Genomic DNA, 26,383 nt, shown 5'->3' on the forward strand with positions numbered 1-26,383 from the left:
TGCTCTGTGGGACCCGTTTCCACCTTTTTATTTAAACAAGGCATCATATTTTTGCTAGCATCTAAATGTCATTGAGACAAAAGTTTTTTTTCTGAACATTCTCACTGACTAACCACTAAGAGCTTTCACCTTTGCTGGCACAATCCCCAATTCACACAGGCTGTAAGAATTTGAAACAAACAACTGATGAATCAGAAGGGAGAACTGAAAAAAAAGCAGGCAGGCTCGTTTGACTCGTTTATATTGACTTGCTAATTTTGGTCAAACCAGTATCAGCCCAGCAACTGCTCTACCCAATCAGCAAGGAGACAAACAGGTACAGTACAGCAATCAACTGATATTTTGAGAAGTGTGATCTCAGCTGTGCTTTCCACCTCCAAGCCAGCAAAACAAACTTCTCAAATACAGCTTCTTTCTAGCCAAGCACATCCGGTTTTAAGAGCATATTACCAAAGTTTCCTTATCTTCCGGCGATAATTCAGCTAGCAGAGTCAAAGAGAAAGCATGTCATGTAATCCTTTAAGGTTCAGATTATTTGGGGCTTTTTTTTTTTTTTTTTCCCCAAATGCTCTTGCTGTAAGCACTGCAAGAGTAACAAACACCAGCTTGGAATCGCTGGGTAAAGGAATGCATGCAAAGATGGATGGTGTTTTGAAACTGCTAGCAAGACTAAACGTGTACAAGGACAAGTGTTTGGAGTATTTTCTGTATATGGAGTTTCAGACCCTCTTTGACATCTGCAGAAAAATCATACACGAGTCATTTATTAGTTTCATTTATATGATATGTAGGTTTTAATATGCATGGCACTAAAAGCAAATGAGACCATAGATAGGAATTATGTTTGCTTATTTCATCTTTTTATGCAGAGGCATTCATGTGAGACACACTGTCCAGAGTGCACCCATACCTAATGGGAAGAGTATACATGAAACCACACAATTTCACTTGTAAAGCTAACTTTGAAGAAACATGTCAAGAAAAGCTCCAGAAGGAGACATTATTTTTTTCTTTTCTTCCAATCTATCAAGATCCTTCAATATTTTCCTATTTAAAGGGGTAAATGCATCGCATACCTCATCAACATCTAAGTCTTAATTTTCAGACAACTGGAGCCACGTACATTTTATTGCTGGTATAAAAGATTTCTTTGATTCTCTAACTCTAAAAACCTATTCCTTGCACTGTGCTAGTAGCAAAGGTACTCAGTGTACTCGCTGAGTCACAGAAGTTGACAGCAGTTGATCTTTGCAATTAAAACGTATCTGTCTTTCCATGTAAATCATGATGAACAGAGCTACAAACAGTTCAGGTTTCCTTATCAGTAAGAAAGGACAGCCAATTAGGTCAGTGATTTCCAATTAAAACAAGACAAACAAAGGAGGGAAGTTTTCCAGAGTTTGTACACAGTGGCCAAATACCTGTTGTTAGTCTGTCTGGACCCATCAGAAGGGGAAGGGTAGTATTAAACAAAAAAATCAAGATGCCAGCAGCTCCCTATCTCCAGCTGTAAATGAAATATGCTTTTTCATGGTACACGCAATCAGTAGCAGTAGGCAAAATTTTGCCACCTGCCAAGCAGTATAAGCTGTTTCTAGGGCTCATTCAAATCCATTTACAAGTTTGTCTTTCTGCTTTTTTAGGTACCCTCGGACAGAAAAACTGAGGCTTTCTTTGCAGGGTCTGATAGTCTGAAGACAGACTAGAAGAACGTAGTTATATGTCACAGAATTGCTAAAGTTGGAAGGGACCTCTGGAGGTCACCTTGTCCCTGCCTGCTCAAACACAGGCACCCAGAGCTACTTGCCCAGAAATACAGATTTGTCTGTATCACATGCCACAGGACCCTACCCAATAGTTTCTACACCCCAGAATCGGTTTACGTAAACTTTTCAGGATAGGGTTCACTTAACGAATGTTAGTAATGATGAAGTCATGCCCTTAGGTTTGTTTGTAGACACCTGGAGATCTGGGAAAGGTAACAAAGAAAAGCAAGCACTTTGTCAAGCAAACAACATTTGATGAAAGGCAGTACATACTCTCTACTGAAAAACATTTCAGAAAGCACAAACTGAAAAAGTTCAAAACTATATTCCCCATAGTATTGCTCTAATGATTAGTGATCTACCTGGTTACAACCTTACTTATTACTAGTTTGAATTTGTACAGCCTCAGCCACTATTTCTTAGTATCTTTTTCTCTAGATTTGAAGGATGGTCTCCAAACAGAAATGTCTTCCTTTGCAATTCTACCAATAGTCAGCTTGCTAATGATCTGACCTTTGTCACTGATAAATTGATTTGTTTAGTCATGGGGTGTTGTGTTTTCTTTTTTTTTTTTTTTTAAATAATAATTTTTGTAGTTCTTTTCAAAGCTTGAAAGCTTTGAGCATCTTTTGTAGAGAATGAATACCAAAATATGGCAAAATATTTTAGTAAGTGTCTATCACACTAAGCAGTAATGCCATCTTATAATGCAATATTCTAATGTTTACCTATCTGATAATTACTTACACTCTTATTATTGATGAGAGTATTATTACAACTCTTTTGCACCCTCTGGTACACCAAAACAACATGCTTCTATACGATATATGCCAATGAAGACTGGTTGACTACTAACCTTGAGCTCTACATTCCTTACCATTCAAAACACATATTTTGCACTCTTCTTACCCATTTTTCCTTTTCTTTCAGACCAAAAAGAAAAAAATAAATGCTTATACATCACTATCAGTTTATTTGCATCTTCCTAGTATTCTATCAGTTCAGCCTACTGTCAGGAATCACATTGTAGGGAAAAGGTGACCTTAGGTGGTTATTCAGATTTATTAGCAGGAAAATTCTTTCATAGTTGTCACAATATTTATCCTAAAAATTGATATTTCCTTCTTGGAAAAAAAAACAAAATGTTAATTCAGGAGAAAATAAATGGTCAGTTATGAACATACAGAAAACGCAGGAGAAAATAATCATATGAGCCAGACCTTACTATTCCTGCAAGTAAGCAAATGTCAGTTGTTTTTCAACGGTTGATTACTATATCCCTTTCATGGCCTTGTTAATTATCCAGGACATTATTATGCTGATAAGATAAAGAGAAAAGAACCACATTACCTAAACAAGTTCTTCACAGGGTTACCTTGCCGAGCATTTCAGCAGAAGTGGTGGCACAACCAGCACTCACTACTTTCCACTTGCAGTTTGGTTCCTGCCCCATGTTGTTTCCTGAGGATTTGTGAGTGAAAAACTATTTGTGTAAACAAATTAGCCTGGGAAGTGATGCAGGTCATAACCCAGCAAAGGACTGCTTTCCCCCCCCCTTCATTTTTAGGGTTATTGGAAGCTGGGTCAGTTCTATGACCTGTTGCATCATGCAGTCACACTAACGCTGTCCTCAGCCCAAACGAGGGATGGCACAGAGAGGACTAGCAGAAGCACAAAAAACACTTATGTGAGCACTGATGCCCATTTCTTTAGAGGCAAAGCTATGGACACAAAACCACAAACACGATCCACCTCTAAAAAATAGAAATAATTAAGAATAAATCAATAATATATCTTCAGTATCTCATAAGACAATGATCACAGAATCACAGAATTTTTCTAGGTTGGAAGAGACCTCAAGATCATCGAGTCCAACCTCTAAGCTAACACTAACAGTCCCCACTAAACCATATCCCTAAGCTCTACATCTAAACGTCTTTTGAAGACTTCCAGGGATGGTGACTCCACCACCTCCCTGGGCAGCCCGTTCCAGTGCCTAACAACCCTTTCAGTAAAGAAATTCTTCCTAACATCCAACCTAAAACTCCCCTGGCGTATCTTTAGCCCGTTCCCCCTCGTCCTGTCACCAGGCACATGGGAGAACAGGCCAACCCCCACCTCGCTACAGCCTCCTTTAATGTACTTATACAGAGCAATAAGGTCACCCCTGAGCCTCCTCTTCTCTAGGCTGAACAAGCCCAGCTCCTTCAGCCGCTCCTCATAGGACTTGCTCTCCAGGCCCCTCACCAGCTTTGTCGCCCTTCTCTGGACCCGCTCAAGCACCTCGATGTCCTTCTTGTAGCAAGGGGCCCAAAACTGAACACAGTACTCGAGGTGCGGCCTCACCAGAGCCGAGTACAGGGGGACGAGCACCTCCCTAGCCCTGCTGGTCACAGTGTTTCTGATACAAGCCAGGATGCCGTTGGCCTTCTTGGCCACCTGAGCACACTGCTGGCTCATATTCAGCCGACTGTCCACCATCACTCCCAGGTCCTTCTCTGCCTGGCAGCTCTCCAACCATTCCTCTCCCAGCCTGTAGTTCTGCTTGGGGTTATTGCGCCCCAGGTGCAGGACCCGGCACTTGGCCTTGTTGAACTTCATACAGTTGACCTAATGCCACTGAGCATCACTGAGTTCAATAATACTCTCAGAGCATCTCAGAGGCAAACATGCAAAGCGAAACTAAACATAGCTGCAGCACTGGACCCTTGTTCAGAGCCTGTGGTTGTGATAGGCTATTTGATGACATACTTCATGTGACTGACTGACTGAAACAGACACTGGGTTCTCGGGAGCTCGTCTCAAAATTGTCCATAAGCCACCCAAAGAAACCATCCAGGAAGGCCAGTCAGTGCATGCAGATAATCCTTTGCCTAAAAAATAATGCTAAAAACAAAGTAGAAAAATTCTCTGCATTTACAGGCCCCGTCTGTGACAGTCTTCCCCACTACAGCAATCCAAAAAGCAAAAAGGACTTTCAACAGCCCTGTGAGTCTTCTTCTCAGAGGGAGACAAGAAAAACTCTCACAAAGAGAAGTCTGCTTGCTCACAGAACTAATTTGGGACCTACTGCTTGGTTGATGCATTTGGAAAGAAAGTCGGGCAGCTCCAGGCACACTGAACCCAATAAATGCAGACATCTCCTTAGAGAGGATGACAAAGCAACTCCAGTCCATTCTTCATTCAATAGAGTAAATTGTGACAAGCTGATTGTTAAATCAAACAGGTAAAGCAGCACACAAATTATAATTGTAAATTAGTGCAATTTACTGGCTGACGCAAGAGATACAAAAATAATAACAAACCTTTTCACATATATATATCGGGACCAGGACATTTGCCAGAATCTGTAGAATTAACTGATGATCAGAATAAAACAGGAATGTTCAAGAAGAAAGTGTCACTGCAGAGAAGCTAAATGAGTTCCTTGTATTGATTCGTGCCCTCTATGAAAGAAACCAGGGAGATTTCAATGCTGTAGTCTTCTCTGAGGAAGACTCATATGAGGATCTGTCAAAAGCTGAAGTGATCACAAGCAATTTTAGAGAACAAGCTGACGAAACAAACAGTAGCAAATCACCAGGAACAGAAAATCACCCAAGAGTTCTAAAAGAACTCATTAATTAAATAGCTTAATTACTAACAGTGAAGTGCAACCTCTCATTCAAAACTGGCTTGACGTCTAAGGACAGGGTAACAAAAATGAAATCTATTTGCTAGAGAATGATCAAAGTGAGATTCAAGTCTGGTGTCTGTATGAGACAAATTTGAAGAAACCGTAAAAAAAGAACAATAAAATTTATGGGCAGTTGAATACATGCAATCAACTTTAAGATTCCTAAATCCCAATGCCCAATTCTGAAGTTCTTTGAACGGATCAAGAGACATAAAGCAGACCCATCTGATACAACCTGTATGTCTTTCCAGAAACTTTTGACAACGTCACTCAACAAAATTTTAGTGAAATTAAGTAAGGGAGAATGTTCTGGTATAGGTAAATGTTTAAAGGATAGAAAATAGTAAATTATGGTTTCCTGCAAGGGCAGAATATGGCCAAAGAAGTTCCATAGGTTTCTGTGATGGGCCCTGTTGTGTTCAACATGTCCATAAACAACACGGAAAAGTGGGAAACAACAGGGATACAACATCCTGTTGATGACAGTAAGATATTCAAAGTATCAAAGATAAAGGCTGACTGAAAAGCAGAAGGATTTGTAGTCATCTGGTAATAAAATAACATGAAATTTAAATGCAGACAAACACGAAATGATGTGTGTAGAGTAGAACAGAACAGCCACGCTTTTACATACAAAATTACAACCTTTGAACCAGCCATAAGCACTTGGAGAGAAATTTTGGGGTTAGTGACAGATTCCTCATGGGGTTGTGTTGCTCCCAGGAGGCCAAAACTGCAAGTCAGATATTTAGAATCACTGGCAAACAAACTTTTGCAAGCATACAAGTCTATGATCTAGCTACATCTTAAGAGCTTCATTTGGGTCCCCTCATCTCAAAAAAGATAGTAAAGGCCAAATTTAAAAGAAGCAAGAGAAATTATTAGTGCATTGGTTAGTTGCTGCTCCTTGTCAATGGATATTGAGTATTTTAGAAGTTTTTATGGGGTATTTAGCTCCGTACTAACTTCTACAGGGGAGACTAGGATTTCATGGAGAAGTCCATTGAGTTTTGTTTCATACACAGAGAACCCCATCTGGCTGAGGAGGTCTCCAACCTGGAAAGAATGAAGGGTTTGGTAAGTTTACATAGGAAGTATCATAAAGCCTTGCTCTGTTTTCGTTGTTCTCTAGCCATCTGATTTTCACCTATTGATTACTAGGCTGGATGAACCTTTCTTGTGACCCAGTGTAATTATTTTTTGCTTAGCAGACACAATTGCCACATGCGATGATGTCAGATGCTTACCAAGTGTTTTCTAATTAAAAAGACTAGGCTAAACTGAAGTATAAAGAGACTCTTCTGTACAGCAGTCACAAGATCTCTTCCATGCAAATTTTAGCATCACACCCTGTGTTTGTGCCCTTCAGATTGAAAACAGCCTCTTAACCGTATGCTGATGAAAGATTATACAGATGCTGGAAGGGCCCCAAAAGGATACCTAAGCTCAGGCAGTGCCTGACCTACTGACAGAAGCTCCTGCCCTATTTAGACAATCTCCCTGTCCTAAAAGCAGAGCTTCCTCACTGCTTGTAATATTAAGCACAGTCTGAGAACATCATCCTTTACATAGCTTATCTGAAAAGATACTGAGCTGGGGAAGAGGAACAGCACCTTGTTCAAAGATTTTTGGAGATGGGCAGAACACCAGACTACAAAGCTGAGTAGAAACAGAAGCATGCAAAGCTCACCCTACAAGATAAAGGCTCTACAGGAACAATTTTGACAGCTTTCATGACATCTGGCACCACCGAGGACTTTTTTTTTTTTTGTTTCTCCACACAAGCAAACTCCAAAAACAACCACGATTGAAGTCCAGCAGAATTTGTACTTCAGATGCCTTGAAAAGCACTGCAGAATTTGAGTCCCACCTTGCAGATCCATCTTTTCCAGTCCTCTGTACTCCCCTCCTTACCTATGATTCTGACACATGGAATTAAGCAAGTCTTGTCAACTCAGTTTCTAAGTCTTTCTCACAGAGTTAAATTACTTCTTTCTTATTCTTTCTGACTCTTTTACCCAAGAGAGAGCATGAGCTGAGAAAAAAAAAAAAAAAGAGCTGAAACTGCAGTGTGGTGAGAAGAACAGAGACTATTTGGGTGGCAGCTGTGGAATTCAGTGTGTGGTATGGGAGCAAGTCATTAGTCCCATTTCCAGTACTCACATTTTTATTTTCATGATGTCTAATGCTTATTTTTAAAGTCACAGATATGGAAGCACTTGAGAAAGTCTGACTGTTGGCTTTCTTTTATATTTTATTTTTCCCAGTATGTTCCTAGCTGTCATGATTGCCAGTAGAAAAAACATGAACTTTACAACCTTAAAATTCAAAAAAAACACACACACTTCCTCCTTCTTAACGTATCAGTTCTCGGTCCTGAGGATTTTGAATGGTTTGAGTTAATAATACTGATTTATCCTCCTCCTTACTTCTTCCCACAGCAAACAATTTTACCCACACTGCTGTTAGTTGTTTTGTTTTCAAAAGATACCAACTCACTCTATAACTCACTAGCTGTCAGCATTTTGAAAGAAAGATTAGCAGTGCCAACTGTATCCCAGCAAAATCGCTCCCCCTTCTCACAGCTCAAATGTTTATTATACAGTACAGAAAAAATGGTGCATTGCATTCTCCTTGTTCCTCCTGATTGTGCTGGGTTTCACTAAGCTGACAAATGACAGTTTCATGGTTCTTTAAAACCTGCAGGAAGAAATAACTATTCTGAAGACCCTGCCTATATAATCATCATGATATAATGACTAAGTTGGTTTAATATACAAGCTATTTCTTTGCTAATTTGTGTTTTGATAGACAATTTAACAAAAATCAATGCTATTTAGTGAAGAAAGATGTATTTTAGAACCACTTAAGAAAGCAGATATGAGAAGCTAACTTCTAAACATTACTTGAAAACAAACAATTTGAATTTATATAGATGAGCCTAGAATTCATTATAACACGCAGCTATTATGCCAGGAGCCTATACAAGTTCCTGATAAAATTAGAGATGAAGATTGAAAGGAAGATGCTACTCACTTTAAGCTCCTTACTCCCAGTCCCATCATTTGTTGCAATTTTAATACAGTTCTCACAAGGAAAACCAGCTATAAATCTAGTGAAATACCATGCTTTCAATATTTCTCATATTGTTTACATAGCATTTTATTGAGTGTCATCAAAGACCATATAATACGAGAGTAGCCTGAACATAGAAATATTCAGCTCTGCTGCTGAAATGTTAACCAACAGACATTTATAAAAATGGAAGTCCCTTAATCTCTCTCCCTCCTCCACATGTACTATCATAGAAAACAGGAAGGCAGGTAAACAGGAAAGGGATAAATTATTTTTGTATTTGGCAAGAGAAGGAATTGATTGTTCAGCGTAGCTGATATTGTTACCTTCATTAACTGCCTTTAACAATAGCAGCACAAAAGGCCTCCTTCCAACAATTCACCAGGAATTACTGAACCTGTTATAAATTGTACAGGCTAACCAAATGTGCTAAGCTAGTTTAGATGCTGGAGCGGTTAAGAAAGTTCCTCACTTTTAAAAATAAACATAATGCTCATTGTTCTGAAACCTCATTCCACCTTTGAAACATTTATGCTTTAGATAAAAATTATTTTCTCCTTAAATCTTACCTGGCAATTGAGTAATTTGCCACACGTGTGGCACTCTGCTGCTACCAACGTGGTAATCTTTAAAACTGTGATTCTGCACCAAAATCCTAGAGCCTAGTAACTCCAGTAAACAGATCACTACAATACAGCAAAATAATACAGCAACACCTGATCCTTGAAGTTCTAATGAAGTTGGCAACAAGTATACTCTCTATATAATTTTAGCTAGCAATATTGAGGCATTTTCACAGAATCACAGAATTTCTAGGTTGGAAGAGACCTCAAGATCATCGAGTCCAACCTCTGACCTAACACTAACAGTCCCCACTAAACCATATCCCTAAGCTCTACATCTAAACGTCTTTTAAAGACTTCCAGGGATGGTGACTCCACCACCTCCCTGGGCAGCCTGTTCCAGTGCCTAACAACCCTTTCGGTAAAGAAGTTCTTCCTAACATCTAACCTAAAACTCCCCTGGCGCAACTTTAGCCCATTCCCCCTCGTCCTGTCACCAGGCACGTGGGAGAACAGGCCAACCCCCACCTCACTACAGCCTCCTTTAAGGTATCTGTAGAGAGTGATAAGGTCGCCCCTGAGCCTCCTCTTCTCCAGGCTGAACAAGCCCAGCTCCTTCAGCCTCTCCTCATAGGACTTGTTCTCCAGGCCCCTCACCAGCTTCATCGCCCTTCTCTGGACCCGCTCAAGCACCTCCATGTCCTTCTTGTAGCGAGGGGCCCAAAACTGAACACAGTACTCGAGGTGCGGCCTCACCAGAGCCGAGTACAGGGGGACGATCACCTCCCTAGCCCTGTTTTTGACAAACTCTAAACACATACTTCTGGGTGCATGTTCCAGATGAGGTCTTACAGGCATGTTTTTTTTTCCTGGTAGAAGAGAGATTCTGATAACTTGTTCCTTGTAAACTGTGTAAGGTTTCTTCTGCTTTCAAATTGTTTAGCTCTGGAAAATTCACACGTCTTTCGGAGGACAGGAAGGCAGAAGAATCCCTACAATTTCCTACCATTAAATTTTCAAATAAACTATTTGTTTTAAAAAGTATTTTTTTTTAAACTAAGAAAAACAATTCAGTACTCAGAGGACACATGCAACCAATAGACAAGTTAATCAACTGTCCGTCTTCTGTATTGCTTTGAATTTTTAATCTAAGTGATTTCACTTCAATTATTTACTACTTAAAATGCTGTCAATCCTTTAAAAATTTTATTTGGAAAATGCGTAAAAGTAGGTCACAGAAAACAGGCTTACACACAATAATGCACAGACACATCAGAGGATTAATATATAAAAATCAAGAGATGAAAAAACTGACCTGCTGCTTCTGGTGTTTGCTTAGTAGGGCTAAAAATAAGATGTAACATCTGGAGCAGTCTGCTAAAGCTGCACAGAAGTCATCATAGGAAGAAAGTTTGCTACAAAGGTACAAAAATAAAATATAAATGAATAAATGAATTTTTTTTTCCCACAAAAGACTAAAAAAGTAAAACTAAAAATCACTCTGCTTTTGCCTCTCAGAGCCATGTTATCCAACAAGTGGAATGAATGACAATACTCTGACTTCTAATAAAAGGCAAACAGTCACATATGACGATGAATCCTGGAAAGAAACAAATGTAAGGAGCTTCCCAACCTGCCTGCCATTTGACACAATAAATTAACAGCAGCACTTCTTAGTATTAAATGGAAGAACCATAAGGTGACATGGGAAGACAGATGAAGAGGAATAAAGGACTCTCTTCCTAACAGAAGCCTAGTAGAACCCAATGTCAGCACTGACAGAGCATCTCTCTCACCAACAAACATGGAGAACAAACCTTGCAGTCACAATATTTAATGTCCAATTACAGCAAGACTTACAAACTAAAAGAACTGAGGAATCTGAATAGATCTGAGCATGTTCTCCAAGGAAAAGCTGCCTAAAAGCTACTGAAAAAGAATAATTATTCCATATTACTGGAAAACAGAACAAAATTCAGATCTGTATTCCATACTGTATAGAATATTTTTTTTTTTTTTTTTGTGATTGCAATTTCCAGGAAGCTAATTAAATTGATTTTATGGCTAATTTGTATCCTTAGAGCATGCAGATCACTGAATGTAAGAAAAAAAAAAATTGAAGCAGCAGGAAATTTTAAATAAGACAAATTACTTTTTCTCTATGTCGAATTCTATCTCAAGTAGATGCCCTTGTCAGAATTACAGTGCAATTACAAAAACATTACCTAACCAGCCACACTTTCCATTGCACTTTACCAAGTAAAAGAAATGCTCTCTTCTTAGAGGTAGATATGCTCTAAGTGATCTGTAATCACAGCTAGAATTTTACTAATTTTTAGAAGTAAAATTAGAGAGACAAATGCAGACAAGGTGGCATGGAACTGAGGAACAATTCACACACCTTACAGAGAACACAGAGAGCAAAGGAGCAGACTTTGCCTGTTTTTAACTCTGGGAAGGGAGGAATGACAGATTGTTGTGTAGCTGCTCTTCCAAGTGCAACCCAATCTCATCTATCAAGGAGAACGTGATGGATAATTTGGAGGGGCTGAATAAGGGGAAAAGTCCATACCAGGATGGCTGCTCAATGAATGTGGAGCCACAGGCAACATGACTCATGACAGTAACAAAGCAGCAACAGCAAACACTTCACCCAGAATGGCATTCATAAATTGTGTTCATAATCCAACTTCTCCTGAAATTGCCAACAATTAATTTCACAACTTCTATAAAATCCTCAAATTGTTTGTAAGTCCATTTAGCACTGGGTATTGCAAGCTTGTGCTTGGTAACTGGAAGCTTTTCAACTGAGAAACTATTGAGACTACAAAAGAATCTTTTGGGGGTGATTCACTCACACTGATCTCCCTCTACTAAAGCACATCTTGGGAAGCAGCCATTGAGCTGCCCATAAAACTGAGATTCTTTCAGTGCTTCCATCTGCACACTCAGGCCCTGATCCCACAGATTAATGTCCTCAAACAGGCTGTAACCGTTCAAAACAATGAGCATGGATTTATTTTTTTTTTTTTACTGTATTTTACAATACAGTCCCCTATATAATTTAATATTGGGTAATTTCCTGCACCTTTTTAAAATCATGGCCTAAAATAGGATTAATCCTAAATAGGATTAATCATTAAGTTAAATTGATTAAATTAATTGATAATTAACTTAATCATGAATCATTTATGCAATTCTAACATATTTGAAAAGGTACTTTAAAAATATGAAACTGTGTGAATGGAGAGTGACACAATACAAGAAAATATTCTTACCTGGGAGAACGAATCCAAGTTTGTATGGATGATATTAAAGAATCCTATCAGTACAAGTAAAGACATTATTATAATATAAAATCATTAAAAACTATGCAGACCTTTTCAAAACCAATCTAATTAAATGAAAATAAACCTTCCAGTTTTAGTACCTGATGCAGCCCACTTTGAGGTCACTTGAAGGAGTAATGCTGACTTGACTGCAAGCAGAAATAGGCAGAATTGTGTTCCAAACTTACCTGAAAATCCTGACGATGTAGGTGCACACATCCTTATCGTTCAGACGTTGCTCTAGCGCCACACAGAGCTCAGAGACTGCACCGCTGCAAATGAGTTGGCATCTTGCCTGAGGTAAGTCAGCCAAGTTTCGCAAAGTAGCTGTCAGCTGCGTACAGAATATTTAAAGAGTCATTAATCGTAGCTGTTTACTACAGAATCCATACTGTTTTGAAAGTTTCATAAAGCTGGGGTCTCATTTATAATGTCTCGGGCAGACCGAATATCCTGTTAATATTCTGCAGGTAGGTATTTGCCAATAAATCATAACAGGAAATGTGGAAGTAACAAAAGCATGTATATTAAAATAAATGTTTGAAAGTGAAGGATTGATGCTGGTCGTTGCCTGCATGTACCCTCTTGGAGGAAAACACGTTCTTTCCCACGCATGGATATGACCACGTGTTAACTGGAATTGAGTGAAATGCTGTGGGAACAGTTAAAGTGATATGTTAAATAACATCTGATTTTGTAAATTTACATCTAAGTCTTGCAAATTCGTACTGATATCCAATACATATTTTGATAACTGTGAGTGACAAATGAAGATGAATTGTTAAATAAATTGTATTGAATTTTATATTTGATTAACAAATTTTCATCAAGGTCAAGAGAAATCTGGCATTCAATCAATATATAAATTAAAAGCTGAAGCCCAAGTTTATTTTGGAGGAAATGAAGTATTTTCACACTGTTCTATTTCAAGGAACTTAAAGCATAAAATAATCTATCACTTGTAAATATGCACAATGAATCAGCTACTGCATATTTTGAGATGCTCTGGTTCTCTTCCTAGTTAAGGGTAGTTAAACACCAAGGTCAGACAGACAATGACATGTAAGTTAACTTTTGATCTAAACCAGAACCTATAAAATTAACATGAGATCATTTGTTTTAAAGTGAATAGGAACAGTCTTCAAATTTTCCTTATTTTAAGAGCCAAGTATTAAATCAATACGGGTTTAAATATAAGGCATAAAGACTATTTGTTCAAATTTTCTGTAATCACATAAAACTCTAGAAATGAAGTATTTCATCACTGAGTTGTCCTGATTGCCCAGTGATATGCAATTGATCATTTGGAAGGAAAAAATCAGTCAAAGAGCAGGTTTAGAGGTTGCCTTTGAACAGCTTTTGCTCAGAGGTCACTAAGCACAACAGCAATTCTGTCCGTCCTCCAAAAGCTTTGCTGTCAATCTTAGCAAATTTGGCAAAAATGTACATGTCCTCATATACTACAAGTTTTAGAAAAGTTGTTTTTTGTCAGACAACAGGAACTTCTGCAAACAAAGTTATTTCTAACTAGCAAATAGTTTTCTCAGTGCTCTGCTGTTGTGCAGCAGCAACCAGATGTACGCATGGCACAGAAAAGCAGGAAGGAGCTCGAGGGCTGCTAAAAGTAGCTGATGTTGAGCCAAGAGAGTTGGAAGCACTGCTGGCTCAGGCATGTAACAAACTTCAGTGATCAATGCTTAAAGAATGCTTAACTCTGTTCAAATACTGCAGGTCATTTATTTTTATTAATACAAGGGAAAATCAAGGTAATTATAAACTTCCAAAATGCAAACTTCACAAAGGTACACTGTGGAGGAGTTACACTGTTAAGAAGGAGTTTTTGAATCTCTAGATTTGTAATGCTGAAGTGAAAAACTACCTCAGGAAATTAATTAATACTAAAAAAAATAAATAAATCTACAGCAATTCAGACCAAGGCTGAAAGCCTTTTGCAAAGCAAAAATACCAGAGGAATCCAAAACATGTAAAAATGGACCCACATTGTAGGAGAGCTCTGTGATTCACTCTCTCAACCTAATCTGAAAAGTCTTTACACAATATCATAACCATCCACTTTGTTGCAGTCCTGCTGGACATCTACCAGTGGCTTTTTCTCCACCAGGTCTACCATAGCAGCACTAATTCTGTGTTTTACTGTCTCAGCTCATGCTATCAAGAACTACTGTCTTACATTTCTCTGTTTACTCACCATCTCATCTCTAGTTTCTAATGGAGTAATCCTTCTATTTTGTAATTTAAATGATAAATTTCATGTTATCACCACTTCCCAAATAGAGCATTCCTTAAATCCTACAAACATCCAGAAATATTTTGTTGGAAATGGTCAGAAACCACTTGTTGCAAGAACCCCCTAGAAGTTCCGAACCATTTCAGATCAGGTACCTTCAGATTTACTGCCCGTGGAACACCTTGTTTTCATATGGTAGTATGACTTACCCAGCATACTTCCTCACTCTTTTTTTTATAAGATAGAAAATGAGTTCTTATGTTGCCTCTGTACATGTACAAACCCTAAAACCTTTACTGATGCACTTAAATTATCAAGAATTTTACTGTAAGTGACCAGCATCATACAATCTCTGCATGGCTTAGAAATAACAGCAATATTTACAAAGTACAACGGTAAGTGTATGTGTGAAGTTACTGAAAATTGACTTGCATTTCCTCTAGTACTTTATCAGGGAATCTCAGAGTTCGTCATCATCAGAACTACAGAACTATCTTACATAAAAAAAAAAAAAAAAAAAACAGTAAAGGCTAGACAGAAATTAAACTCGTATAGAGAGATGGTACAGTTAATAAAAAAAGAACAGTTAGTACAAACTGAAATGTCAAGACTCCAAATTACAAAATAACAGAAGCCAGCCAGCCACCAGATGAATTCAAGAGCTACTCTTAAGTTTTTCAACCAGACATGACTTGTGTAGAAATGCCTAACAAATGGCTCTAGCAATTTCCACCACCCCTAAACCTTATGTTGCCATGTGAAAGATCAAATTCACATAACCAGGAAATTTAACAGCCAATAATTGCTATTTTTAAAGGGGAAGACATTTAAGTGCTTTTCAATTAAGGAATATGGAGTACTTGTTCCGTCTTGCCAGTTAAACTTCAGATGCCTTGATTTTTGAATATGCATTCCTGTAATTCATAGAAATATGATCAGAATACGAGATGCAGTAACATAAAACAAGTTAAAAATTAACTTGATTTCATGTCCTCTATTAAGGAAAAATGCATATTATAACAAACATTTTTATTCTTGTATTGTGAAACTTCTACGTAACATATTTTGTTAATAATGAAGACATCAGAGGGAAAGTTTATTCCAACAAAATACAACCTGGCAAGATTATGTATAACACTGCCATCTGGTGATTGTGCAATTATACAGTTAAAAAATGAAGGGTCAGTTCCACTTAACTGAGACACTTCAGCTATCAGGATTTAGAGCCAGCAGAGCCTCCCTCAGAGATCACTGGATACTTAAGGTGTTTTTCTCCTCCAGTCTAATTTGCCCTCTTCTCTTGAAAACTTGTATTCATTCATTTTTTCTGTACATCACTGCATATTTAATCTTTTGCTACAAGCTTAAGTATGGCACAAAAACTTTCTGTATTCTGAAGATGTGAATTTTTAATTAAATGGTATTTGATATGATAACCCTGAAGATAGAGCTAGTCCTGTTAGACTGAACAGTTCAAAGAAATGGGTCACATTAATGAAGATTTGCTAAAGGAAATGGCATGAAAAAGTCACACAGCAATTGCACAGCAGCAGGAATCACTACAGTTTAGTGTTTGTTCTACTACAGAAGAGATACAAACAAGTGAAACAGCAACCTTAATGAGACAGTTGTCAGTACTGACTTTCCAAAAATTAACTGAGGCCTTCCTAGAAACATCCAGCGTATCCGAACTGTACAAAAGACACCTTTTGTTACACTTCCAATCATACTGAAAAATAGCGTAGATTATAATGGACCAAAACAAAAATGTAAAATATTACAGCTTCCTTTCATATATTTGCAAATTAAACATTTGAATTTAAACCCAAATTTATCCACGCAGAAAGTATAATGGAATAATGGAAGAAAAGACATCCCTGCAAAGTTGCAGGGAAGTTCAGACAGCAGGTCAAACAGCTGAACATACTCTGATTCATTTGTTTTATTAGTGTGCCATTTGCAAACTCTCCCAGGCTATGTTTGTGTAAGATTATACACACTGTTCTGGAGAGACATACCTCACAGCTCCACTAAAATAAACAAAAATCAGTAAGAGCAACATAGTGATGTAAGCTATTTGTTTTCACATAGAATTGCAAGTATCAAATCCCTTGTTTATAAATCAGTAGAGAAACCTGCCATTTAGTATAATCACTGCTTCAGAAAAACCACCCAATTCGTTTTCTTGGGAAGAGCCCAGAAGCTTGCAATTACACCACGGACTAATCTTTACATCAATAATTGACAAATCTACTTGGCAAATCCTCAACAAATACAAAACACCACAACCTATGGATACCTTAAGATGTACTTACACACACATTTTGTTCTGAAGCGCTGTGGTTTAAACAGTTTTAGGGCAAAGGACTACTTTTTATAGCCATCACTCACCAAATTGAAAAAGTTTTGAGCCTCCTGCCTTCAAAAAGCTACTCTACTATTGTTTTTTATACTGTTGCCCCTTCCTTAAATAATATTTCTTCAAAAAGTACTTAGTCAAATTAATGTAGATATATTTTCCAATGCATTTTTTAAACATGCATTTTGCAGTGCTGGTTTGTATTTATTGTTGCCTTTTACAGAATTTAGACAAGGAACACGTTTTTTCCTATTTATTATAAGATCCAGAACACTGTAAGCACCATAAAATAACCAGAAATTCATTTTATTAGGTACCTAAAAATATTCCTATTAACTTCAGAATTTATGAAGCCTTTAAAATTAGCTACTAATCATACCTACAATAATTAAATTTTGGTCCTGAACAACTTCATATAAGCTTCATAAAAAGAAGTCTATTCAAATATAGGGACAACTCACGGTTGCACACAGGCGTAGCTCATCTCTTCTAATTAATTTTTTAATTTTCCCCTTGAAGTGTTTACTTTTAGAAATAAAAGCAAATGCTAACCTGGACTAATAGGTGGCCCAAGTTGGAGAAATATGCGTCACTTTCTTTTATGTTATTAATCTGCTTCATTAATTGCAGCAACATTTCAACAGCTCCTTTGCTGACCATTTCATTAAGGAGTACTGCATTTCCAGACATGAATTTTATAGCTCCCATGCAATACAGGAGAGCTTCACTGTTTTTTTGTAGATCTTCAGTTGTCAGGACCTCCAATAAACAATCTAAAATGAAAATCATTATTCAGAAAGCCTCATATTAACATTTTCTATTTGACATAGTTCAGTCACTGAAGAGATTAACATATAAAAAACAACAATCAACCACCTCTAATTGAATTCTTTATAGTACTTTGCTAACAAACGAGCTAGAAAGATTGGGTATTTGGATCAAAACCAAGGAATAATAATTGATGGATAACAGAATGGGCCTCACTTTTGTTTTGTCAGGCTTCAGGTACCTGTTGTAAACACACAGTAGTAATCATTAAAATCTTCAAGATTTGCAAAAGTGTGTATGCCTGGAATTTTGTCTGTTAGACTTGAGACGTTTAAAGGGTTTTATTCTCACTGATTGCTGAAGTCTAAAAAACTCATAAATGGAGCATGAAAAAGCATAGATGTGTAGTTCACATCTCACATTTGAATGCCTATCTGTAGCCTTTTTAGCTTCACTTTTTATGTAGATAAAGTTACTGTAACACTTTTGCTTTATGCCATCCCTGTCAGATATCTGAAATGTTAAAATTAACACTTGTTAAAACAAGCCTAGCGTATCTTTCCAAACTGAGACATTCTCAATTTGGTGGGTATATTTTAAATAAGTAATTCTGGCCAACATTATTCTTTTGAATTTCTAGTAACTGGTTGAAATTTACATTTACTTCTGCTTCTGTGTTTCATCCAGATGAATAAAAACATTTCCTCATCTAATTTAAGAGATTTCAAAAGTTTTTGTCTGTTTTGGTAATAGAGGGGCTGCAGGGGTGGCCTCTGTGAGAAGAGCCCAGGGGCTGCCCCATGTATAAGATAAGAGCCAGCTCCAGCCAGCTTGAACTGGTACCCACCACTGACTAGAGCTAAGCCAACTGGCAATGTTGGTTGCTCCTCTGTGATAATATATTTAAGAAAGCGAAAAACTGCTGCACAACAGCAGCTGGGAGAGTGAGAAATCAGAACCAGCCCTGCAGAGACCAGGGTCAGTGCAGCAGAAGGGCAGGAGATGCTCCAGGCAGGCAGCAGCAGTTCCCCTGCGGGCTGTGCAGGGAGAGGCCCCTGGTGGAGCAGGCTGTCCCCCTGCAGCCCATGGGTCCCACACGGAGCAGATCTCCATGCTGCAGCCCCCCCATGGGTGGAGGAGCCCCCGGTGGAGCAGGTGGATGTGGCCTGGAGGAGGCCGCGGCCCATGGAGAGCCCCTGCAGGAGCAGGCCCCAGGCCAGAGCTGCAGCCCCTGGAGAGGAGCCCATGCAGGAGCAGCGGGTCTGTGGGCACCCATGCTGGAGCAGTTTGCTCCTGGGGGATGGACCCCATGGTACGGAGCCGTGTGGGAGCAGTTCTTGAAGAGCTGCTGCCTGTGGGAAGCCTCCACAGGGCAGAGAGTGACCATAAAGGAGCGGTGGAGACGAAGCCTCAGGGACTGACTGCAGCCCCCATTCTCCTGTGCCACTTGAGGGGTGGAGGTAGAAAAGGGGGGATGGAGAGAAAGGTGTTTTTAGTTTGCTCTAGTTTTTTTCCCTGCTCTTCTCTGTTATTAGCAATAGGCAATAAATTACATTATTCTCCCCTACACCGAGTCTGTTTGGCCATAACAGAAACTGGGAAGTGATGTCTCTGTCCTTATTTCAACCCTAGAGCATTTTTTCACCATATTTTCTCCCCCTGTTCTTTTGAACAGGTGTGGTGGAGCTTAGCTAACCATCAGTGTGAAACCACCACTGTGTCTCACCTCAAACTGAGACTTTTTCCACATGTATGGATGGAAGTACACCCTCCCAGCTCTTTCCCAGGCTCTCACCTTCACCAACTGCCTAGTGGTCAGCTAAGTCACTTGGGCTTGTGGCAATGTGAGAAATCAGCTTCAAACCACTGTTCTACCCAATGTCAAATGTGGTCTTGAACAGTCACTATCTATTTTAGGATTAACAGTTAATTTATTTCTTCTACTGGAGATGCGCTGCTGCACATAAATAGTTTGTAGGGCCAGAGGAAGAAAAAAATTGAATCTATAATCCAGTGATAGAAACAGAAATCTGAGTGATTATGAGTATGACAAGGTTCAAGTCTTCAGCCTGGAGAAGGTGGGTGCAAAATGTAATGAAAACCAAACAAACAAACAAACAAAAAAACTATCAAAAACATTCTTTCCTTCTCTAGTTTTTAAAGTACAGTGAAAGAAAAGCAAGAGAAACAGAAGTGAGTGAAGATGGAAGTGAGAACAAAAAATACCCCAAAAAACAATGCTTACACAGGCACAGACAGCCAACTTGTCCAGACTTTTTATGATGTTTATCTCTACAAAGCTGTAGTTTTTAGTATGCAAGATCCATTGAGTGATCTCAGTTGTTCTCTTTTCTCTGAGCCCTTTCCTGTTGATCTTAATGCTGGAAAGGCTTATCTGGTCTTCACTCCTGCCAACACTCATATACTAAGCTTTAAGACCATGAGTGCTCTCATGTCTTATATAAATATATATATAAACATATATATTTATATGTAATTATATAGAAATATATAAATATAAATAGGTCTAAACTTACACTCTAACTTATTGCAAACATTTCATGTGCACAACTAGGCCTACCCTAATAAAGCATAATAACATTTTAACTAAAGGAATGATCATCAAGTGATATTGACTATCTTTCATGCACTCATTGTTTTTTCCATATTTCTCATATTTGTAAACACTGTGTAGATTCAAAACAACAAATAGTTACAATCAGAAAACAGAGCTGTCACTGACAGTTCTCTGAAACTGTTGGCTCAATGTGCAGCAGCAACTAAAAAACCCCCTGATTGTTCTCAGTATCTTTTTTGATGATGGCCAATGACACAGATAGCATTATCTCACTTCTATAAGACTTCATGCAAAAACATCTTGATTTCTATTGGTAGTTTTGTTCTGTCTATCTCAGAAGGATCTGCTGGAGCTAGAGAAGGTACAGAGAAGGGCTACTAAAACAACTGAGAGAATGATGCAATATCCTTTAGAAGAGAAAGCTAAAAGGCTAGGATGCCTCAGTCTGAAGGGGAGAAAGAGATGTGATATGACAGAGGTTTACAAAAATCACAAAGCTGAAAGGTAAGCTGAGTGTAGAAACTCAAATCCTGCAATACTATAACAAGGAGGTTTTAAACAGCAGACAGAGAACTTCTAGAGCTTGTTACTCTGTAAGACTGTAGAGACAGAAAGTTCAGAAAGGAGTTGGACAAATTAATGGACAAAAGATCCATAAATGATAAAGGATTAGACAGGGGTATACCAACTAATGTCCCTAACAGAATGATACAATTTTGGATGCTGAGGTAGTACAGGGGAAACAGACCACAGAAAACAACTAGGTTTCCATGCTCCCCTAAATAACATAATCTATAGCCATGGGTAAACACAGAACACTGGACTAGAAGAAACAGTTTCATGCCATAAGCAAGTTTTAGTGCATGTCTAACACTAACTCTGAGAATGTTTTTTGAAAGATGATCAATCTAACTATTGAATTGTAACATCTAAGCTATATATAATAAAAGAATACATACCCAATAATTTATCATTTTGAATGATATAATCATTTTTTTCATTCTTGCAAATTTTAAATGCAAGCTTGCAGACATTGAGAAGATTTTTTCCATCCACTTTCATCTGTGAAGAAAAAGACACAAGATTCACAACTGAAATCTACGTACAAAAATACATCATAACATTTTATAAGTTCAGACATCATGACAAATTTGTATTCCCACAGTAAAACTCTTAAATTCCAGCTAAAACCCTGACAGGATACTGAGTCAAACTGTAAAGTTTGCAGAATTAAAGGACACTGAAACCTAGCTACCTGAAGCTCTCTTTAGCAAACTGTGCTGACTGACTTTGAAATAACAGATGATATACACCTTTTTATGTATTTTCTGCAGGTAGTATATGACTGCACATCATTTTTCTCTAATTCACTCTTACAAAGAAATTTTGCACAGGATTCACTGGTTCAGCATCTACGGCCATACAACAAAGATATCTTGTACAATAATATATTTTATAATGAAAGTTATTCACAAATGTTCAAAAATAATATCTTACAACGTACGAAAGGTTACTAAGAGAAAGGAAAATATGTGTTAAAATTTCTGATGTCACGTCTCTCTCTTTCCTCTGCATTTGAAGGGCAATTTCTTCTCCTGTTCAAGATTTTTAAGTTTCCATGGAAAAATGTCTGTAATGGAGCTTTTCTTAATAAGTACCACATAGACATTATGTCGTATATGAATATATAATTATATCTGCTGATTAAAGTGACCTAAATCACTTTAAAGAAGAATCCTTCCACACAATATTTATTAAAATGTCTACAACGCAATGCCAGGTGGTATCATTTCACTAGTGACAGTCTATATATACTTAATAGAAGCTGAACCAGTAGGTTTAAAAGCAACAAATTAACTGAGAGTTTTAAATGGCAGCATTAGGGGAAACATTCCTTTATTGCGTTAAATCAGAACACACAAGAACATTTTGCTTAAATTTAGTTCTTAAAAATTCTCAGATCAAGAATTCTTAAAAATTCTCTCAAATGTACGCATTCCAAAGGTTAAAAAAAAAAAAATAAAATCCCTGAAATCATAAAGATTCTTCAACGTAAGTCCTTGGAAAAAAGACACCAACAGGTTCTTTCACAAAAGCAGTCTGGAATAATCAAATAAATGCAGGCTGCTACTAATGGAGAAAAAGCAATCTATAAGGGATGAATTACATGTAGGAACAATTTCTACAGGAATGGGTATGCTCAAGCAAGGTCACATTACTCAGGAATGCATACAACCTATGTCAAAGCTAAGCACAGATTTTGCTAGGGTTTTTTCATCATTATAAACTTTTAATCTATTGATTACACACATAAAATATAACATCACTGAGATTTCCATGCAGAATATTGATGCTAAAACTGAAGAATAGTTTTAGCTTCCTGCTTCTTGTAGAAACACAGCCATTCTATAAATCACAAATCTAAGAAGAAGAAAAAAAGGAAGCTTAAACAGAATGGCATGCTGCATAACAATGTATTACTATCAAGTTTTTCAAGTACAACTATAATAATGTGATTACTGGGATGTGGAACTCTCCTTAGATCGTGGCAGCAGGTGACTCACCTAACCACGAATGAAAAATGGATAAACCCTTTAGAAGCACAAACCTGCTGTGTCATGCTTGAATCAGACAAGACTTATCACCACACTGACATTGCCAGCAACAAAAATGAATTAAAAAAATCACTTTTCAAATCACAGATACACTTCTATAAAAATTGACCACTTGTCTACTTCAAATTATACTAATAATTCAGTCTTATTTTATATTACATCTGATTTTACACCTTGTTTTTAGCATAAATTAAGGTTATTTATTTAATTCTTAATACACGTGTCTTTAAGTCAGTTGACTGTACTTTTGGAGGCATCCTTTTCTTTCAATTTTTTAATAAAGATTGCTAGTTCTGTCTTACACACCTTATTTTAAGGCATCCAGAACTATCTCACAATCAATCTCTATGCCTCCAATGTCGATCTCTAAAGACTACCTTAGGCATCTCATGCTACAGTGTACAGCTCCTTGCCGTTGAAGAAACAGCTTATTTCCCTTTTTTTCAAAAACATCTGACGAAAGTTAGCATGTCCTTTCTTTAGTCTTCTCTAGGTTAAACAAACTTAATTCTTTCTCTCAGATGGTGCTTTTTGACCTCTGACTATTCAAGACAGATAGTTGCAGGCTTCCAGTCATTACATTCTTCCAGTGACATGATTTCTCTTTGGATATAATTTTCCAGCTTATGTTTATGTCCCCTAAATATCAGTTCAATTTAGACCATGTTTCCCTTGCTTGCTTATACAAATATCTTATGAGGCGATACCAAAAGCCTCAGAAGTGTAACTCAACATTAGGTCTGCCACTAACATTATCTAACCTTGTAAAACTTAACTATATTTTTGTCTACTCTAGCTTTCTCAAAGAGGTAATTATACTTACTCTTGTTCAAAAAAAAAAGTTTTTGGTATTTTCAGATAAATGTGTTTAATAAGGTCAAGATGTTTAAAAAAAAAAAAGTTCCATCTCCACACCTAACTTTAATTGTTATTTTGTTAAAATCCTGAGTATCCCAGCTTAGGACACTATCTTTTTCCATGCCTAAGCAATATATGAGACACCATATACCAAATATACCAACTATGGTATCGTGTCCCTTCCTCAGATGCAATTTCCTTGCAAAAAACAGACTCCAATAGGTGCCAGTCTGGATAAATGGAAGACTAATATTTGTATGGCAAGAAACTGTGATTAATGAACCACTAGTTTAGAAATACTTTAGAATGACAAAACGCAAAGTTAAATACAAGTTGTGATTCACAATTTTAAGCTTCCTTCACATTCTATCAAACAGCATTTAAAAACACTTACAGAGAGAATAATCTTTGCCAGCTTCAGGCAAAGTGGATCTGAATCAATGTCTACAAGTTTATATAACGTCTTCAGAAGCACACTTCTTCTTTTAAATCTTTTCCCAAGCATATCTCCTTCATTCAAGGCTTGATAGAGTTTGGTACAAGCCAGACAAAGATTTTCTACTTTGTCTTCTACTTGAAAAGGGTAGAGGAAGGGAGAGAAAAATAAAAAACAATTATTAGTGCCTTTTTTTCCAGAGCACCTCAATAGACATTAACATGAGAACAAAATAAAGAATGGGTTGCACAACAACAAAAATAAGACGGCCAATAAATCTCTCAAGATGATAACTTAATCCTCAGAAAAAAGATTTATGTTTGTCTTTCAAAAAGAAGAGAATCAAGCCAAGCAATCACAGAGCCAAAATAACACCTAAACCTAAAATGAAACTCATCTTTAATGCTAATAATCAGATTGACCAAAAGTCCACCAGGAAACTATTAATCTGCAGGCCTTCTTTACGGAGCCCTACCAAATGTTACATGAGAATGAGACAGTTAAGGAATATTTTTTCTGTCAATAACAGAACTAATACAATAGTCAATAACTAACCTAATACATCAAGTGTTGCTGGGATTAAGAACAAAAGAATGTAAAAACTTACTAGAACTCTCCGATGTATAGTAGAGGTGCAAGATGCACAACTGCCCACTCAAATGCTACTGATGAGGTCATCTATCTCCTAATCTGAATCCCTCAAATATTATTTAAAAAAATACAAACATAAAACTGTAGTAAAATTGTTTTTTAAAAAAATGCATCTCTACATAGAGGAATCAAATACCTGGGTACTTCAGAGGGCAAGCAAAAAGATTTGCCTATTTTTAAAAATCTTTTTTATTTTTTATTTTTTTAATCTTTATTCTTACATTTACTTCTGATTGTAAGGTGACAGTAATAAAGCACAGTATAAACCCATTTAAACTGTCTGTATAAATTCCAGGTTTACTGAGGCTGTACTTCACAGCTGAACTAGTCATACTCAAGGAGGCAAAGCAGTTTGCACAAAAACATTTAAGGAGTTTGAACTATGAGTAGAACCATTATATCTAAGGGCCCAAAGGTGTAGGCAGATTCAAGGATCCACCTCTAATGCTGTGTACCTGGAGGCTCTCAATTTACAGTCGTCATGCTCAAGGAACAGCAATGACCAGTCCACATCTACTCCCATCATGACAGAAAATACAACAAAATTGACCACGATTCTAAACCCTCTGCTTCAGTACGTGGTGAAACAGGAGAGGCAAAGAACCAAAACTGAAAGGTCTCTGCCCCATTTCATCAAAATTAAAAACAACAACAATTATTCATCATGCATCCTGTAGCACATTTTCGAAGGTTATCTTCCCTCAAGTACTAGGAGGTAACAAAATAAAGTATTTGCTCCTATAGAAAAAGAGACTTTTGGGTTATATGTATATATATTTTTTTCAAGTAACAGTCATCTCAAATCACATGATATTCTTAAGATTTTAAGGTAATAATTAAGTTTCAAGTTGAACTTTAGCTTTGTTTTTGAACAAAAAGCTTTGTACAAAGCTTTAAGAGGGAAAAAGGGCAGGAAAGGCTTCCCTATTAATATAGCAACATGGAAAACTAAATGTGACCTAAATGCACATGCAGGGAATTAGCTGAAAGGTATGACGAAAGTAGCTGCAAACAAAGTTAAAATACACTGAATTACCAACAGATCCACTCAAAACGTTAAAATTATATTAAAATTATTATTTGAATACTTATTATTATAGGAAAAAAACAGTTGTGCAGTTAACAACCTAAATCAATCCATATAACTTGCATCTGCAGGAGGTAATGCAATTTAGTTACAATGTATGTGAATATTCAAGAAACAGAAAAACTCAAAAGTTTTAAGGGTTTTGTAGTACTATATTGAATTAACTGATATGAAAGTTCCATTAGATAATTTATTACTAGAGAAATTAAGTCATAATCAAATGGGGAAAAAAGTGTTTTGTTTTTTAAACGCAGACAAATGCAGACTAAGCCAAATCAAATAGAGACTGAAGAAAAGGGGCCTGAAAATTATTTTCCTTAGTTCCAGTCATATCAAGGGAATGACATAATTAGATTTTACCTCTAAATAGTATT

The 26,383-nt window shown here is 37.3% G+C and overlaps 1 protein-coding gene across 8 annotated transcripts in view; it reads right to left on the reverse strand.

Annotated features, from left to right (window-relative positions):
* The window catches only part of ARMC2 (armadillo repeat containing 2), a 65,977-nt gene that overhangs the window by 12,503 nt on the left and 27,091 nt on the right, over window positions 1–26,383 (reverse strand). For 6 of the 8 annotated variants that reach the window (XM_068677746.1, XM_068677742.1, XM_068677744.1 and 3 more), the window contains 5 exons: window positions 24,230–24,408; window positions 21,322–21,424; window positions 17,569–17,789; window positions 12,598–12,743; window positions 10,396–10,495 (listed from right to left, as the gene is read on the reverse strand). In XM_068677746.1, coding sequence (XP_068533847.1) covers window positions 10,396–10,495; window positions 12,598–12,743; window positions 17,569–17,789; window positions 21,322–21,424; window positions 24,230–24,408 — 749 coding nt within the window. The remainder of the gene's footprint in view (window positions 1–10,395; window positions 10,496–12,597; window positions 12,744–17,568; window positions 17,790–21,321; window positions 21,425–24,229; window positions 24,409–26,383) is intronic. The other 2 variants (XM_068677747.1, XM_068677745.1) reach the window with 1 other exon arrangement.

The sequence above is a fragment of the Anas acuta genome, chromosome 3 (assembly GCF_963932015.1).
Source record: "Anas acuta chromosome 3, bAnaAcu1.1, whole genome shotgun sequence".
Lineage (NCBI taxonomy): Eukaryota > Metazoa > Chordata > Aves > Anseriformes > Anatidae > Anas > Anas acuta.